The sequence below is a fragment of the Myxine glutinosa genome, chromosome 1 (assembly GCF_964187855.1).
Source record: "Myxine glutinosa chromosome 1, kmMyxGlut1.1, whole genome shotgun sequence".
Classification (NCBI taxonomy): domain Eukaryota; kingdom Metazoa; phylum Chordata; class Myxini; order Myxiniformes; family Myxinidae; genus Myxine; species Myxine glutinosa.
In genome coordinates, this window is record NC_136261.1 from 335,146,057 (window position 1) to 335,160,351 (window position 14,295).

At 51.3% G+C, this 14,295-nt stretch overlaps 1 protein-coding gene across 1 annotated transcript in view; it reads left to right on the top strand.

Moving 5' to 3' along the window:
- LOC137412267 (USP6 N-terminal-like protein) overlaps positions 1-14,074 on the top strand; it is a 1,021,586-nt gene extending 1,007,512 nt beyond the window's left edge. Inside the window, exon 15 of the mRNA XM_078769786.1 lies at positions 12,398-14,074. Within this exon, the coding sequence (XP_078625912.1) occupies positions 12,398-12,615 (218 nt within the window). The 3' untranslated portion in view covers positions 12,616-14,074. The remainder of the gene's footprint in view (positions 1-12,397) is intronic.
- The last annotated feature ends 221 nt before the right edge of the window (positions 14,075-14,295 follow it).

A 14,295-nucleotide genomic window follows, 5' to 3' on the forward strand; every position in this document is an offset into this window, starting at 1 on the left:
GAATTTTGAAAGTCGCGCTATGGCAGATCAAGACGGCTGGGTTCCGGTAGAGGAGAGTGAGGCAGGGTCGATCCAGGACCAAATTGAGGGACATGAGGAGAGCGAAGCAGTGAGGGCGGCAGGTTCGCAAAATGGCGTCCTCGCGCACGAGGTTACGGACGCGCAAAATGGCGCCTCGCACATGGCTACGGCGACCGCGCCCGCGACCGTAGCAGCGCCGCTGGTGGATTCGAACCTTTTTTTCCTGCAAATGAGGGCCCTTATGGGACAAATGGGAGACCAAATTGGAGGTTTGAAAAACAGTATAGAGGCTCAGAGTGAGCAAATGGGGGTAATGAGGGCTGATAGTGAGTGATTGGGGAGCGAAATGGGGAACCGGATGGATGCTCAGAGTGAGCAAATAAGGGCTCAGAGTGAGCAATTGGGGGTAATGGGGGGCGAAATGGGGGGCAAAATGGGAGAAATGGGGGAACGGCTAGAAGCTAAATTAGAGGGGTTAGACAATGGGATAGAAGGGGTGAAACATGGGTTAAAGGGGGTAGAAAACAGAATGGCCGCTCAAGAGAATCAAATAGAAGGGGTGAAACATGGGTTAACGGGGGTAGAAAACAGAATGGCCGCTCAAGAGAATCAAACGGAAGGGATGAAAAAGGGGTTAGAGGGTTTGGAAAACAGTATGGAAGGCAAATTGAGGGACATGAGGGACCAAGCGGAAAGGGAAGTTAAACAAATGGGACAGCAGATAGAGGGGGTCAGAATGGGGGTAGAAACTAAATTGGATGCTCACAGGGAGGAAATGGAGCAGATGAGGGTGGCATCTGGGCAGGAGATGCAAGTGATGGGAGAGGAGATCAGAAGAGGTGTGAGTGAGGAGGTCGGAGGAGTGCGCGAGGAGGTGAGGCACTGTAAGGAGCGCATGGAGAAGGAGGTGAGAAAGGGGACTGTAAAATTGCAAGGTGGTATAGAGGAGTTGACGCTGGGAGTAGAACAACTGACAGTGGGACAAAAGGAGTTGGGGGACCAGGTAAAGAAGAACACAGCGGTAATAGAGGGTTTAAAATCGACACAGAAGGAGATGAAAAAGGACGTAGGGGTAATTAAAAAAGAGTGTCAGACGGTACATGAGGACCTGATGAGGAAAATGAACAAGGTGGTAGAGGTGATGGAGGTTAAAGAGCGGGAGGTGCAGGAGCACATAGAAAAAAATAAGGTGGAGTTAGAGGAAGAACTTAAGGGGGCGCACGAGGAGATGAAGGAGGTGAAGCAGAAATTAGAAGAAGTGGAGAGAAGGGGTGAGCGAAATTAAGAAGCGACGGAGAGAGGATAAGAAAGAGATAAAAGAGGAAGTAAAAGAATTGGTCCAAAGTCTGTGTTCGGATCGTGATGATGTGCTCATTAACCGGATGAGGGATTCGCAGGTGATGGAGGAGAAGCGAAGAGAAAGAGGACCCGGTGTAAGTGGTGACCAATATGGTCGTGCGTATGATGCGCCAGGTGATTTAATAAGCTTGGGGGTCGAGATGGACCCGGGTGTTCGTGAGAGGCCGTTGGTGAAGTGTGCGACAGGTCTGGTGTGCGAAAAAGGAGGTGTGCGAGAAAGTCCGACTCTGGGGTGCATGAGGAAAGAGTGCGCTGTCAAAAGTAAGGAAGAGTGTACACCTGTGGTGAGTGTTACGGAGGAAGTAACGAAAGAGTGTGCGCAAGAAAGGTGTGTAACGGACGGGTGCATGAGGAAAGAGTGCGCTGTCGAGAGTAAGGGTGAGTGCGCTGTCAAGAATGGAGGTGAAAGTAGTGAGAGTGACACGGAGCGTGAGTTGGTTGTGACAGGTGAGTGAGGATGTACACCTGGAATGGAAGTATGCACACCTGGAATGGTAGAGCGTGTGTGGGAATGCACACTTGAGTTGGTCGTGAGGCACGTGGTTGGGTGTGCGAGTGAGAGCACACCTGTGATCGTCACCGAGGAGGTGACCGAGGAGGGGGCGCAAAGAGGTGTGTTGGTGAGGTGTGCGAGCGACGAATGTGTGCCAAGGTGTTCGGTGGTCAGGTGCGTGACCAAGTCTGTGAGTGGAATGAGTGTACCTGGGTGTGTAAGAGAAGGTGCAATGACCAAGAGCAGGGAAACGGCTGGATGTATGAGCAAGAAAGGGGTAGCGTATGCGTGTAAGCATGCAGGTGAGGCATCGACGGTAACCGGGTTAGCGGTTAGAGCGACTTATAGCCGAATCGGGCCCTCGGTGCGTGCTGGGGTTCGCGTGCCGCGAGAACCAGCGGGGATCCGAGCCACGGCGGGTTCGAAAGGACCGCCGTACGCGATCCACGCTGGGCATCGCTTTGAACGGCCGCGTCCGTGCTCCACTAGGCGGAGTGGGCAGCCCGATAGGAAGGGTCGTCATGGCGACCACTTTTTGTTGAGGCATTCCGGCAGGTCGAGATCGGGCCATGGGATGGCTCCGTGCCGAGATAGTGCGTGGGACCTCGGCCCGGGTAAACCTCCTTCCCTGCACCGAATGCGGGACGTATCCAGCCGCTGGCACCAAACAACCCGCATTCATGGCTTGGCTGTACGAAGCCGAGCTTTAGAAGTGAAATGGCGCACCGAGAGGCAGTAGTAAGTAGACTGTAATGACGAGGATAGTGTTTTGGCCCCGAAATTAGAAAAACAAAATTTGATGATTGGCAAAGGATTGGCAGTAATGATTGGCAGATGATGGGTAGTGATTGGCAAATTTTTGATTTGTTGAAATTTGATGTGCAAAATTGGTAGTGGGAGTTGCCCCATGTGATGGGATGGCCAATCCACCATCCCTCACAGATGGGGCAAATGCGCTATAGATTATGGGGTGTATGGCAGTGAAAATGAGCCCGGGTGGGTTAGGTTATATTGATAGGGACTAGAGGTGACTATAGGTGCCAAGATTTAAGTAAGAGACTTGGTACCTGTAGTGGGGACGTAGTAGCTTAGTGTTTGATAATGACGTGGGAGCGCTGAGTGTAAGGGAAGACGGAGGAGCGCGAGTTTTAGAAGGGAGTAGGCAGAGCAGATGATGCAGTGTGAATGGAAGTGCTGGTGAGCAGCTTCAAATGAGGCATCGGTGAGGCAATGCTCCGAGGTGTGTGTGAGTGTACAAGTGATGAATGAGAGAGCATTGCGGATGAGTGTCATGGTGAGTAGTGAGTGTTGTGGATCAGCGCGAATGCGCTTGGGGGAGAGAAGGGTGCAGGCGGCACCAAGTATGAGAGCACAGGTGTGCAAGTACAGGTGTGTGGAATATATGGAGCAGAGAATGAGTGGTGTGGAGAGAGTTGGAGTAAGTGGTACGGAGTGGTGTGCATGGTGCGAAGGTGTGGATGGGGGAAGAGTGGACCCCTTTTCACGAGTACCCGGGGAGGGTAGTTTAAAGAATAGTTAGAAGGTATAGGTAAATTGTGGTTGGATATTGGCATTTGTGGTGCGGTTGCAGAATGGTATTGTGGATGGGTGCATTGGTGTGGTGAAATTGGCTGGTCGTGTGGCCTGTTAGTATGAGTGTGAATGGTTGGGCACTCCGCCACTGTTAGATGTCGGCCAGGTGAGGCCGCAGGTGGGCTCTGGGAGCCGTTAGTGTCAGTGGGTGCCTGAGGATCCCGGGTGTGGATCGGGCAGCCCGTGCCAGAGAGGGCACTGAGGGGGTGAGAGTGCGAGAGGGCCTTCCCCAGTTAGTTAGGTTAGGGTGAGGAGCAGGTGAGCTCGGTAGGCAACAACAGTGGTGGAGGTGTGCAGGTGGGCGGACCAGCTGGGAGCGTCACACGACCCAGCCACCGAAATTGTGCGGGGGCACCGAGTGTTGAATCGGGGAGTGAGACCCAAATTGATGGTGTGCACCACAGATGGTCAATGGGATTTTGGTTCTTCGAACCACATAGAGTAATGAGGGCCAATGGTTTGGCAGGAGAAAGACCCCGGGTAATGTAAAGTTGTTAAAGTCATTGAGGAAATAGTTAGGATTGATGAACCTGTCGCACCATACGCAGCCACTTACCTGAGGTGATGATGATGACTTCACACCTGTGTTTTCTTTGTTTTGTGTTGCAGGAAATGAGAATTGCTGTTTGGATTTGTGAGACGCATAACGACGTGGATAAGACATTGGGGTGATTCCATATCTCCCTCCTTAGGAGGGACTGATGATGAATTGGTGATGGCAGATTTTGATGTTGAGTTGGAGATGGCAGATTTTGATGTTGAGTTGGAGATGGCAGATTTTGATGAGAGTTGGAAATGGCAAATTTGATTGGTTAGGAGGGAGAGAAGACGAATTTGGTTTATGGGAGGAACGGGGAAGACAGTAGGGACGTTTGTTGATGTGTAAAGTAGATGTTTATGGGTAGTGTTGTGTTTTGCGGATACAGTAAGGGGTAAGGGAGGGGCAATGTAGGTTACCTGGTGGGGGGGGGGCGTACGGGAGGAACGTACCTGTCTCACCTGGTTCCCATGTGCCCCCAGTGTGCATTACCTTGTATTGCGTGCACTTTGCGCCCTTACCACCTTACTCACTTGTCTTCTTTTGTCTCCCACCTCTGAGGAGCTGGCTTTGGGGCAGAGAGAGAGGAGAGAGGAGAGAGAGGTGCTGGCTCTGCAGTTGTGGGCCTGTACTTCCGCTGCTTGCTGCCTGGATCGATACACCATATGGACCGCAATTTTTATGGCCGCCCACAATGGACCGCAGTTCTTTTGCGGTCAAGCACCACCCGTGGATGGACCTCTGGGTCAACGTGGCACCTATGCCATACAGGTGAACCACTTTTAGTTGGCCCCCCTGACGGCCACAATTCAGAAATGGACGCGGTTGGCGCCTTTCTTTATTTCTAAAGAAGCCAGAAGGCCAAGTGCACTCCATGAAGGCAAGACCAGCAGCAGAACATTGGCCGGCTGCGACACCACCGGTGACAATGGACACTTAATTGTGCATTTTTATGAACACTTTATTGGTGCACCGGATGGTGCTGACTGTGCGTAATGGGGTGGTGCTTTTGGTGCTTGGACGGGGTGCTCTGCACATTATTAAAGGCCATAGGGCCACAGGGCACTCGTGGGTTGGTGTATCGATGCTGGCATGCGTGCTCTCCCTATGCATAACATCTGCATGTGTTCCTCAAAGAACAGGTCCTGGATCGTACTGTAAATATCAGTGTAGTCTTGTATAAATGATGCTCCCTACCGGCTGTATGTTTAGTTTGAGGATGCTTTCCGCGATTCGGTTATCCCGTGGGTGGGTTTCTGTTAGGAGAAGGGTGCAACGTCGCAGGGGGACATATTTACTCATTTGTGAACATCTGTAAAACTGTCGCACTCAGGGTTGAGTTAATAGTAGAGGGAACTACATCTGAGTGCCACACTAAAGTAGCTAAAAAATTTATCGGGTCGGGACGCCCCGAGGTAGAGAAGGATGCAATGTTGCGGATATGGGATTTGCATCCATCCATATCCGCTTGTAAATATTCCCCTATTTCCTCAATACTTCCCAACTATCCCCAATCCCCCATTCCCTAGTCCCATTTTCTGTAAACAACACTCTGTAGACCCGACCTCCCCCTATTTCCCCCATTAAATGTCGTGCCCAGGTTCACCGCATCTCATGTAAGACAACTATAGGACATCTTGCTAGTTATTCTTAGTCTATGTCAGTTAAGGACTCGTTTCCATTAATTCTGACCCTTCGTTGCACCAGAATGCGATTGTATGGCACCGTTAGGAAGTTTAGGACCTCCCAATACCTCCCCGCAGCTCTTCCTCACAGTTCAACAACAACAACAACAACGAGCGCAGGGAGTGCGCGTCCTCACTCCGGCTTGGTTGGAAGCGGCGGACCGGCCCCAGTGGGGCGGAGCCAACCAGCCGAGGGTGTGTCACTCCCCGCTGAGCATGCGCAGGGAGAGGGAGGTGACGTCAGATGCACGCTGAGCTTGAAGCAAGAAAGACGTCCCCTCTGAGTGCTGTGAGGCCTCCCCGCATCTTCTGGACCGTGCTTTATCCTGTCCCCGAGCCAAGGTGCACCTTGTGCTATCGACCTACCTGTCCCTTCCTGCCATCAATCCCTGTGTAAGTCCGCCTTGTTCCGTTTGTCTGTGGTCTGTCTGGGAAAAGATAAGACGGTAATTAAGTGCCCATCTCTTCTGTGTCTTTACCTCACTGCCTTGTAATCTACCCCTTTTCTCCACCACTGTAATTATACCCTCCTCCGGAGGTCTTGAGAACTGTACCCCTTGCGTCGTTTCCTCTTTCCCAGTCGTCGTGTCCTTTCTATCATTGATTTGGCATAGCGCGATTTGGTCAACGTCTGGGTGGAATCGGGGTCTAGTCAGGGAATAACTGTTCGGTCGCGGCAATACCACCGCTCGGTAAATAACATCTAAACCGCGTCCGTAACAATATATATATATATATATATATATATATATATCTATATATATATATATATATTATATATATATATATATATATATATATCTATATATATATATATATATATATATATATATATATATCTATATATATATATATATATCTATATATATATATATATATATATATATATATATATATATATATATATATATATATATATATATATATATATATATATATTGTTGCGAATATGGAATTTGGCCTCCATATCCGCTTGTAAATATTCCCCTATTTCTCCAATACTCCCCAACTTTCCCCAATCCCCCATTCCCTAGTCCCATTGCATGTAAATAACACTCAGTAGAGCCGACCTTCCCCTTATTCCCCCATTAAATGTCGTGCCCAGGTCCACCGCACCACACGTAGACAACTTTCGGACATCTTGCTAGTTATTCTTAATCTATGTCAGTTAAGGACTCGTTTCCATTAATTCTGACTCTTCGTTGCACCAGAATGTGATTATATGGCATCAGTAGTGAGTTTAGGACCTTTCCCATACCTCCTTCCATCTTCTTCCACAACTATAACAACAACAACAGAGGAGATGGGGGCGGCGCGGCGGCGCGGGGGGAGGATGCGTCCTCACACCGGCTCGGCGCTCCACGGGGTTACCAGAGGGGCTGGCTGTCAGCTCCTCGTCAAGGGCGGAGCCTGGTAACCCCCCCCCCCCCGCACCCAATCAGAAGGGCGGACCGATTCCATCTGGGGCGGAGCTAACGAGCCGAGGGCGTGTCACTCCCCGCCGGATATACGCGGCCCCGCGCCGGATGTGACGTCAGATGCGCCCCCAGCTGGAGAAAGAACGTTGCCTGCGATCGCTGAAAGGAAGAGAACCCGCCTGTGAAAGAACGTTACCTCCGAGCGCTGTGACCTCCCCGTATCTTTGGACCGGACTGTACCCTGCTTTGAGCCAAGAGTGCACCTTGAGCCATCGCTATCTGCCTTTCCTAGCCATCAAACCCCGTGTGAGTCAGCCGTTGTCCCGTTTACCTGTCGTCTGTCCGGGGTTAATATAAGAGTGTGTCTAAGTGCCCGTCTTCCTGTGATATACCTCTAGCCCCTGTAATCTAACCTTTTCCGTACGAATATAATTGAGAATCGAAACATTGGTGTCTGTCATTATAATTCAGCCGTGTGTCTTCTTTTTCCTTATTGAGCCAGCGTGGCGCGGCTTCGTCAACGTTCGAGTACAATCGGGTAATTTGTGCGGACACGACGGCCATTCCGCTCGGCCCACCTTAACCGCTCGGCCCAAAGTCGTGTCGGTAACAATTGGTTGTCAGGAGTTGGATTCGAACCTGGGACTAAATTTATTTAGCCCAAATTTTGGAACACCAATTGTACTATTAGAGTAACAATTGGTGTCGAGGAGTGAGATTCGGACCCGGGACTAAATTAGTTAGGCCCAAATTTTGGGAGGGAAAATCGAGCCGGAGCGCGTACGGCGCTCGACCAAATCGATCCGGAGCGCGGTCCCGCGGTTACTGCGCTCGACGAAATTATAACAGCAAAATTTGGATTGGTGTTACGAAACTCGAATTTTGAAAGTCGCGCTATGGCGGATCAAGACGGCTGGGGTCCGGTAGGGGAGAGTGAAGCAGGGTCGGTCCAGGACCAAAATGAGGGACAGGAGGAGAGCGAAGCAGTGAGGGCGGCAGGGTCGCAAAATAGCGTTGTCACGCACGAGGTGGCCACGGCGTCCACGCCCGCGACCGTAGCAGTGACGCTGGTGGATTGGAACCTTTTTTTTATACAAATGAAGGCCCTTATGGCCCAGACTAGTGAGCAAATGAGGGCTGATAGTGAGCGATTGGAGGGCCAAATGGGGGTAATGAGGGACGAAGCGAGGGCTCAGAGTGAGCAAATGGGGGTAATGGGAAACCAAATGGGGGTAATGAGGGACGAAGCGAGGGGTACCAGTGAGGGGTTAGACAATAATTTTAAGGGATTAGACGAGAAATTTGGGAAATTGGACAATAGATTAGGGGAAATACAGGAGGGGTTAACGGGGGTAGAAAACAGAATGGCCGCTCAGGAGAATCAGATAGAGGGAGTGAAAAATGGGTTAGAGGGGTTAGAAAACAGGATGGAAGGCAAATTGAGGGACATGAGGGACCAAGCGGAAAGGGAAGTTAACCAAATGGGGCAGCAGATAGAGGGGGTCAGAATGGGGGTAGAAACCAAACTGGATGCTCACAGGGAGGAGATGGAGCAGATGAGGGTGGCATCTGGGCAGGAGATGCAAGTGATGGGAGAGCAGATCAGAAGAGGAGTGAGTGAGGAGGTCGGAGGAGTGCGCGAGGAGGTGAGGCACTGTAAGGAGCGCATGGAGAAGGAGGTGAGAAAGGGGACTGTAAAGTTACAAGGGGGCATAGAGGACCTGACGCAGGAGGTGGAGCAGCTGACGGTGGGACAAACGGAGTTAGTGGAGCAGGTTCAAAGGAACACTGCGGTATTAGGAGGTTTAAAAGCGACACAAAACGACATAAAAAACGACTTGATAGCGACAAAGAGGGAATGTCAGATGGTACGTGAGGGACTGACAACGAGGTTGGACGAGGTGATAGAGGTAATGGAGACGAAGGACCGGCAGGTGAGGACGCACCTGGAAACGGTCAAGGTAGCCTTAGAGGATGAGCTTGAGGAGACGTACCGGGGAATAAAAGAGGTGAAGCACAAATTAGAAGAAGTGGAAGAAGGGATGAGCGAAATTAAGAAGCGACGGAGAGGGGATAAGAAAGAGATAAAAGAGGAGATAAAAGAATTGGTCCAAAGTCTGTGTTTTGATCGTGATGATGTGCTCATTAACCGGATGAGGGATTCGCAGGTGATGGAGGAGAAGCGAAGAGGAAGAGGACCCGGTGTAAGTGGTGACCAATATGGTCGTGCGTATGATGCGCCAGGGGATTTAAAAAGCTTGGGGATTGGTTTGGATCCGGGTGTTCGTGAAAGGCCGTTGGTGAGGTGTGTGACAGGTCTGGTGTGCGAAAGAGGAGGTGTGCGAGAAAGTCCGACTCTGGGGTGTGTGAGGAAAAAGTGTGTGCCAAGGAGTGAGGGTGTTGGCGAGAATGAGTCAGTCGTAGCGTGTGTGCGAGGGAGCACATGGAAGCGCGGTGTGGTGAGTGTTACAGAGGGTGTAACGGGAGAGTGTGCGCGAGAAAGGTGTGTGATGGACAGGTACATGGGGAAAGAGTGCGCTGTCAAAGGCAAGGAAGAATGCACACCTGTGGTAAGTGTTGCAGAGGGTGTGACGGGAGAGTGTGCGCGAGAAAGGTGTGTGACGGACAGGTGCATGGGGAAAGAGTGCGCTGTCAAGAGTAAGGGTGAGTGCGCTGTCAGGAATGGAGGTGAAAGTAGTGGGAGTGACATGGAGCGTGAGTTAGTTGTGACAGGTGAGCGAGGATGTACACCTGGGATGGAAGGATGCACACCTGGAATGGTAGAGCGTGAGTGGGAATGCACGCTGGAGTTGGTGGTGAGGCACGTGATTGGGTGTGCGAATGAGGGCACACCTGTGATTGTCACAGAGGAGGTGACCGCGGAGGGGGCGCGAAGCGGTGTATTGGTGAGGTGTGCGAGCAACGAATGTGTGCCAAAGTGTTCGGTGGTCAGGTGTGTGACCAAGGCTGTGAGTGGAATGGGTGTACCTGGGTGTGTAAGGAAAGGTACGAGGAGCATGGGCACAGCTGGGTGTGTGAGCAAGGAACGGGCTGCGGGGTGTAAGCATGCAGGTGAAGCATCGACGTTAGACGGGGTAGAGTTTAGAACGACTTATAGCCGAATCGGGCCCTCGGTGCGTGCTGGGCCTCGCTTTGAACGGCCGCGTCCGTGCTCCACCAGGCGGAGCGGGCGGCAGGATAGGAAGGGTCGTCATGGCGACCACTTTTTGGTGAGGCATTCCGGCAGGCCGAGATCGAGCCATGGGATGGCTCCGTGCCGAGATGGTGCGTGGGATCTCGGCCCGGGTAAACCTCCTTCCCTGCACCGAGTGCCGGACGCATCCAGCCGCTGGCACAAAACAACCAGCATCCATTGCTTGGCTTTACGAAGCCGGGCTTTGGACAGGAATTGGCGCACCGAGAGGCAGTAGTGAGTAGACTGGGTGATGAGGTTAGTGTTTTGGACCCAAAATTAGGAAAAAAAACAAAATTTGATGATTGGCAAAGGATTGGCAGTAGTGATTGGCAGATGATGGGCAGTGATTGGCAAATTTTTAATTTGTTGAAATTTGATGTGCAAAATTGGTAGTGAGAGACCCCCGATGTGGTGGGATGGCAAATCCACCATCCCTCACAGGTGGGGGCAAATGCGCAATAGCTTATGGGGTGTATGGCAGTGAAAACTAGCCCGGGAGGGTTAGGATATAACGGTAGGGATCTAGAGAAGATGACCTTAGGTGACGTTAAGTTTAGTTAGTGACTGATACCTGTAGTGGGGACGCAGGTAGATTAGTATGGATGATAATGACGTGGGAGCGCAATAGTTTAAAGGGACGACTGGGAAGCGCAAGTTTCAGAAGGGAGTAGTTAGCTGAGATGATGCTGTGTGTGTGAGAATTGAACAGGTGTGATTGCACAGGTGTGCAACTGGACAGGTGTGTGGAGCAGTGTATGAGTAGTGAGTGTTGTGGATCAGCGCGAATGCGCTTGGGGAGAGAAGGGTGCAGGTGGCACCAGGTGTGAGAGCACAGGTGTGCAAGTACAGGTGTGTGGAGAGAGTTGGAGTAAGTGGTACGGAGTGGTGTGCATGGTGCGAAGGTGTGGATGGGGGAAGAGTGGACCCCTTTCACGAGTACCCGGGGCGGGTAGTGTAAGTGTTAGGTAGAGGGTACAGGTAAATTGTGGTTGGATATTGGCACTTGTGGTGCGGTTGCAGAATGGTGTTGTGAATGGGTGCATTAGTGTTGTGGAAATGGCTGTGCGTGTAGCCTGTTAGTGCGTGTAGTTGGTTGGGCACTCCACCACTGTGAGGATGTCGGCCAGGTGAGGCCGCAGGTGGGCTCTGGGAGCCGGTAGAGTTGTGGATGGGGCCCGAGGATCCGGAGGACGGACCCGGGTAGCCCAGTGCCAGAGAGGGCACCGAGTGGGGAGAGTGCCAGAGGGCCTTCCCCAGGTAGTTAGGTTAGGGCAAGGAGCAGGTAAGCTCGGAGGCAACTGCAGTGGTGGAGGTGTGCAGGTGGGTAGACCCACTGGGAGAGGTACACGCCACAGCCCAGAAATTGTGCGAGGGCACCGGGAGATGAATCGGGGGAGTGAGACCCCAAATTGAAAAGCACCACAGTCTGGCCAATGGGAATTGGTTTTTAGAACCCAATAGTGTAAGAGGGCCAATGGTTTGGCCGGAGAAAGACCCCGGGTAGTGTAAAGTTGTAAAGTCATTTAGGAAATAGTTAGGATTGATGAACCTGTCGCACCATACGCAGCCACTTACCTGTGGTGATGATGATGACTCCACACCTGTGTTTTCTTTGTTTTGTAGCAGGAAATGAGATTGCTGTGGATTTGTGAGACGCATCACGACGTGGATGAGACATTGGGGTGATTCCATCTCTCCCTCCCTAGGAGGGACTGATGATGAATTGGTAATGGCAAATTTTGATGTTCAGTTGGAGATGGCAAATTTTGATGAGAGTTGAAAATGGCAAATTTGATTGGTTAGGAGGGAGAGAAGACGAATTTGGTATATGGGAGGAACGGGGAAGACAGTAGGGATGTTTGTTGATTTGTAAAGTAGATGTTTATGAGTAGTGTTGTGTTGTGTGGATACAGTAAGGGGTAAGGGAGGGGCCATGTAGGTTACCTGGTGGGGGGGGGGGAGGCGTACGATAGGAACGTACCTGTCTCACCTGGTTCCCATGTGCCCCCAGTGTGCATTACCTTATATTGCGTGCACTTTTGCGCCCTTACCACCTTACTCACTTGTCTGCTTCTTTTGTCTCCCGCCTCCGAGGATCTGGCTTTGGGGTAGAGAGAGAGGAGAGAGAGGTGCTGGCTGCGCAGTTGTGGGCCTGCACTTTCGCTGTTTGCTGCCGGGATCGATACACCATATGGACCGCAATGTTTGTGGCCACCCACAATGGACCGCAGTTCGTTTGCGGCCAAGCACCACCCGGGGATGGACCTATGGGTCAACGTGGCACCTATGCCATACAGGTGAACCACTTTTAGTTAACACCAAGTGCACCACAAGAAGAGCAAGAGACACCTGCAGGGTTAGGGGTTGTCGAATTTATTTTTATTCCAATGAACAATGGTGACTGCACCGATTGGTGGTGGGGTGGTGCTTTTGATGCTCGGGAAGGGTGCTCTGCACGTTATTAAAGGCCGTCGGCCACAGAGCACTCGTGGGTTGGTGTATCAATGCTGGCAAGCGCGCTCTCTCTATGCATAACATCTGCATGTGTTCCTCCAAAGACAGGTCCTGGATCGTAGTGTAGATATCAGCGTAATCTTGTAAATAATGCTCCCTACCGGCTGTATGTTTAGTTTGAGAATTCTTTCCGGATTCGGTTATCCTGTGGGTGTGTTTCTGAGAGGAGAAGGGTGCAACGTCGCAGGGGGACATATTTACTCATTTGTGAATATCTGTAAAACTGTCGCACTCAGGGTAGAGTTAATAGTAGAGGGAACTACATTGCGTGCCACACTAAAGTAGGTAAAAATTTATCGGGTCGGGACGCCCCGAGGGTAGAGAAGGGTGCAATGTTGCGAATATGGAATTTGGCCTCCATATCCGCTTGTAAATATTCCCCTATTTCTCCAATACTCCCCAACTTTCCCCAATCCCCCATTCCCTAGTCCCATTGCATGTAAATAACACTCAGTAGAGCCGACCTTCCCCTTATTCCCCCATTAAATGTCGTGCCCAGGTCCACCGCACCACACGTAGACAACTTTCGGACATCTTGCTAGTTATTCTTAATCTATGTCAGTTAAGGACTCGTTTCCATTAATTCTGACTCTTCGTTGCACCAGAATGTGATTATATGGCATCAGTAGTGAGTTTAGGACCTTTCCCATACCTCCTTCCATCTTCTTCCACAACTATAACAACAACAACAGAGGAGATGGGGGCGGCGCGGCGGCGCGGGGGGAGGATGCGTCCTCACACCGGCTCGGCGCTCCACGGGGTTACCAGAGGGGCTGGCTGTCAGCTCCTCGTCAAGGGCGGAGCCTGGTAACCCCCCCCCCCCCACACCCAATCAGAAGGGCGGACCGATTCCATCTGGGGCGGAGCTAACGAGCCGAGGGCGTGTCACTCCCCGCCGGATATACGCGGCCCCGCGCCGGATGTGACGTCAGATGCGCCCCCAGCTGGAGAAAGAACGTTGCCTGCGATCGCTGAAAGGAAGAGAACCCGCCTGTGAAAGAACGTTACCTCCGAGCGCTGTGACCTCCCCGTATCTTTGGACCGGGCTGTACCCTGCTTTGAGCCACGAGTGCACCTTGAGCCATCGCTATCTGCCTTTCCTAGCCATCAAACCCCGTGTGAGTCAGCCGTTGTCCCGTTTACCTGTCGTCTGTCCGGGGTTAATATAAGAGTGTGTCTAAGTGCCCGTCTTCCTGTGATATACCTCTAGCCCCTGTAATCTAACCTTTTCCGTACGAATATAATTGAGAATCGAAACATTGGTGTCTGTCATTATAATTCAGCCGTGTGTCTTCTTTTTCCTTATTGAGCCAGCGTGGCGCGGCTTCGTCAACGTTCGAGTACAATCGGGTAATTTGTGCGGACACGACGGCCATTCCGCTCGGCCCACCTTAACATCAAAGTCGTGTCGGTAACAATATATATATATATATATATATATGTATATATATATATATGTATATGTATATGTATATATA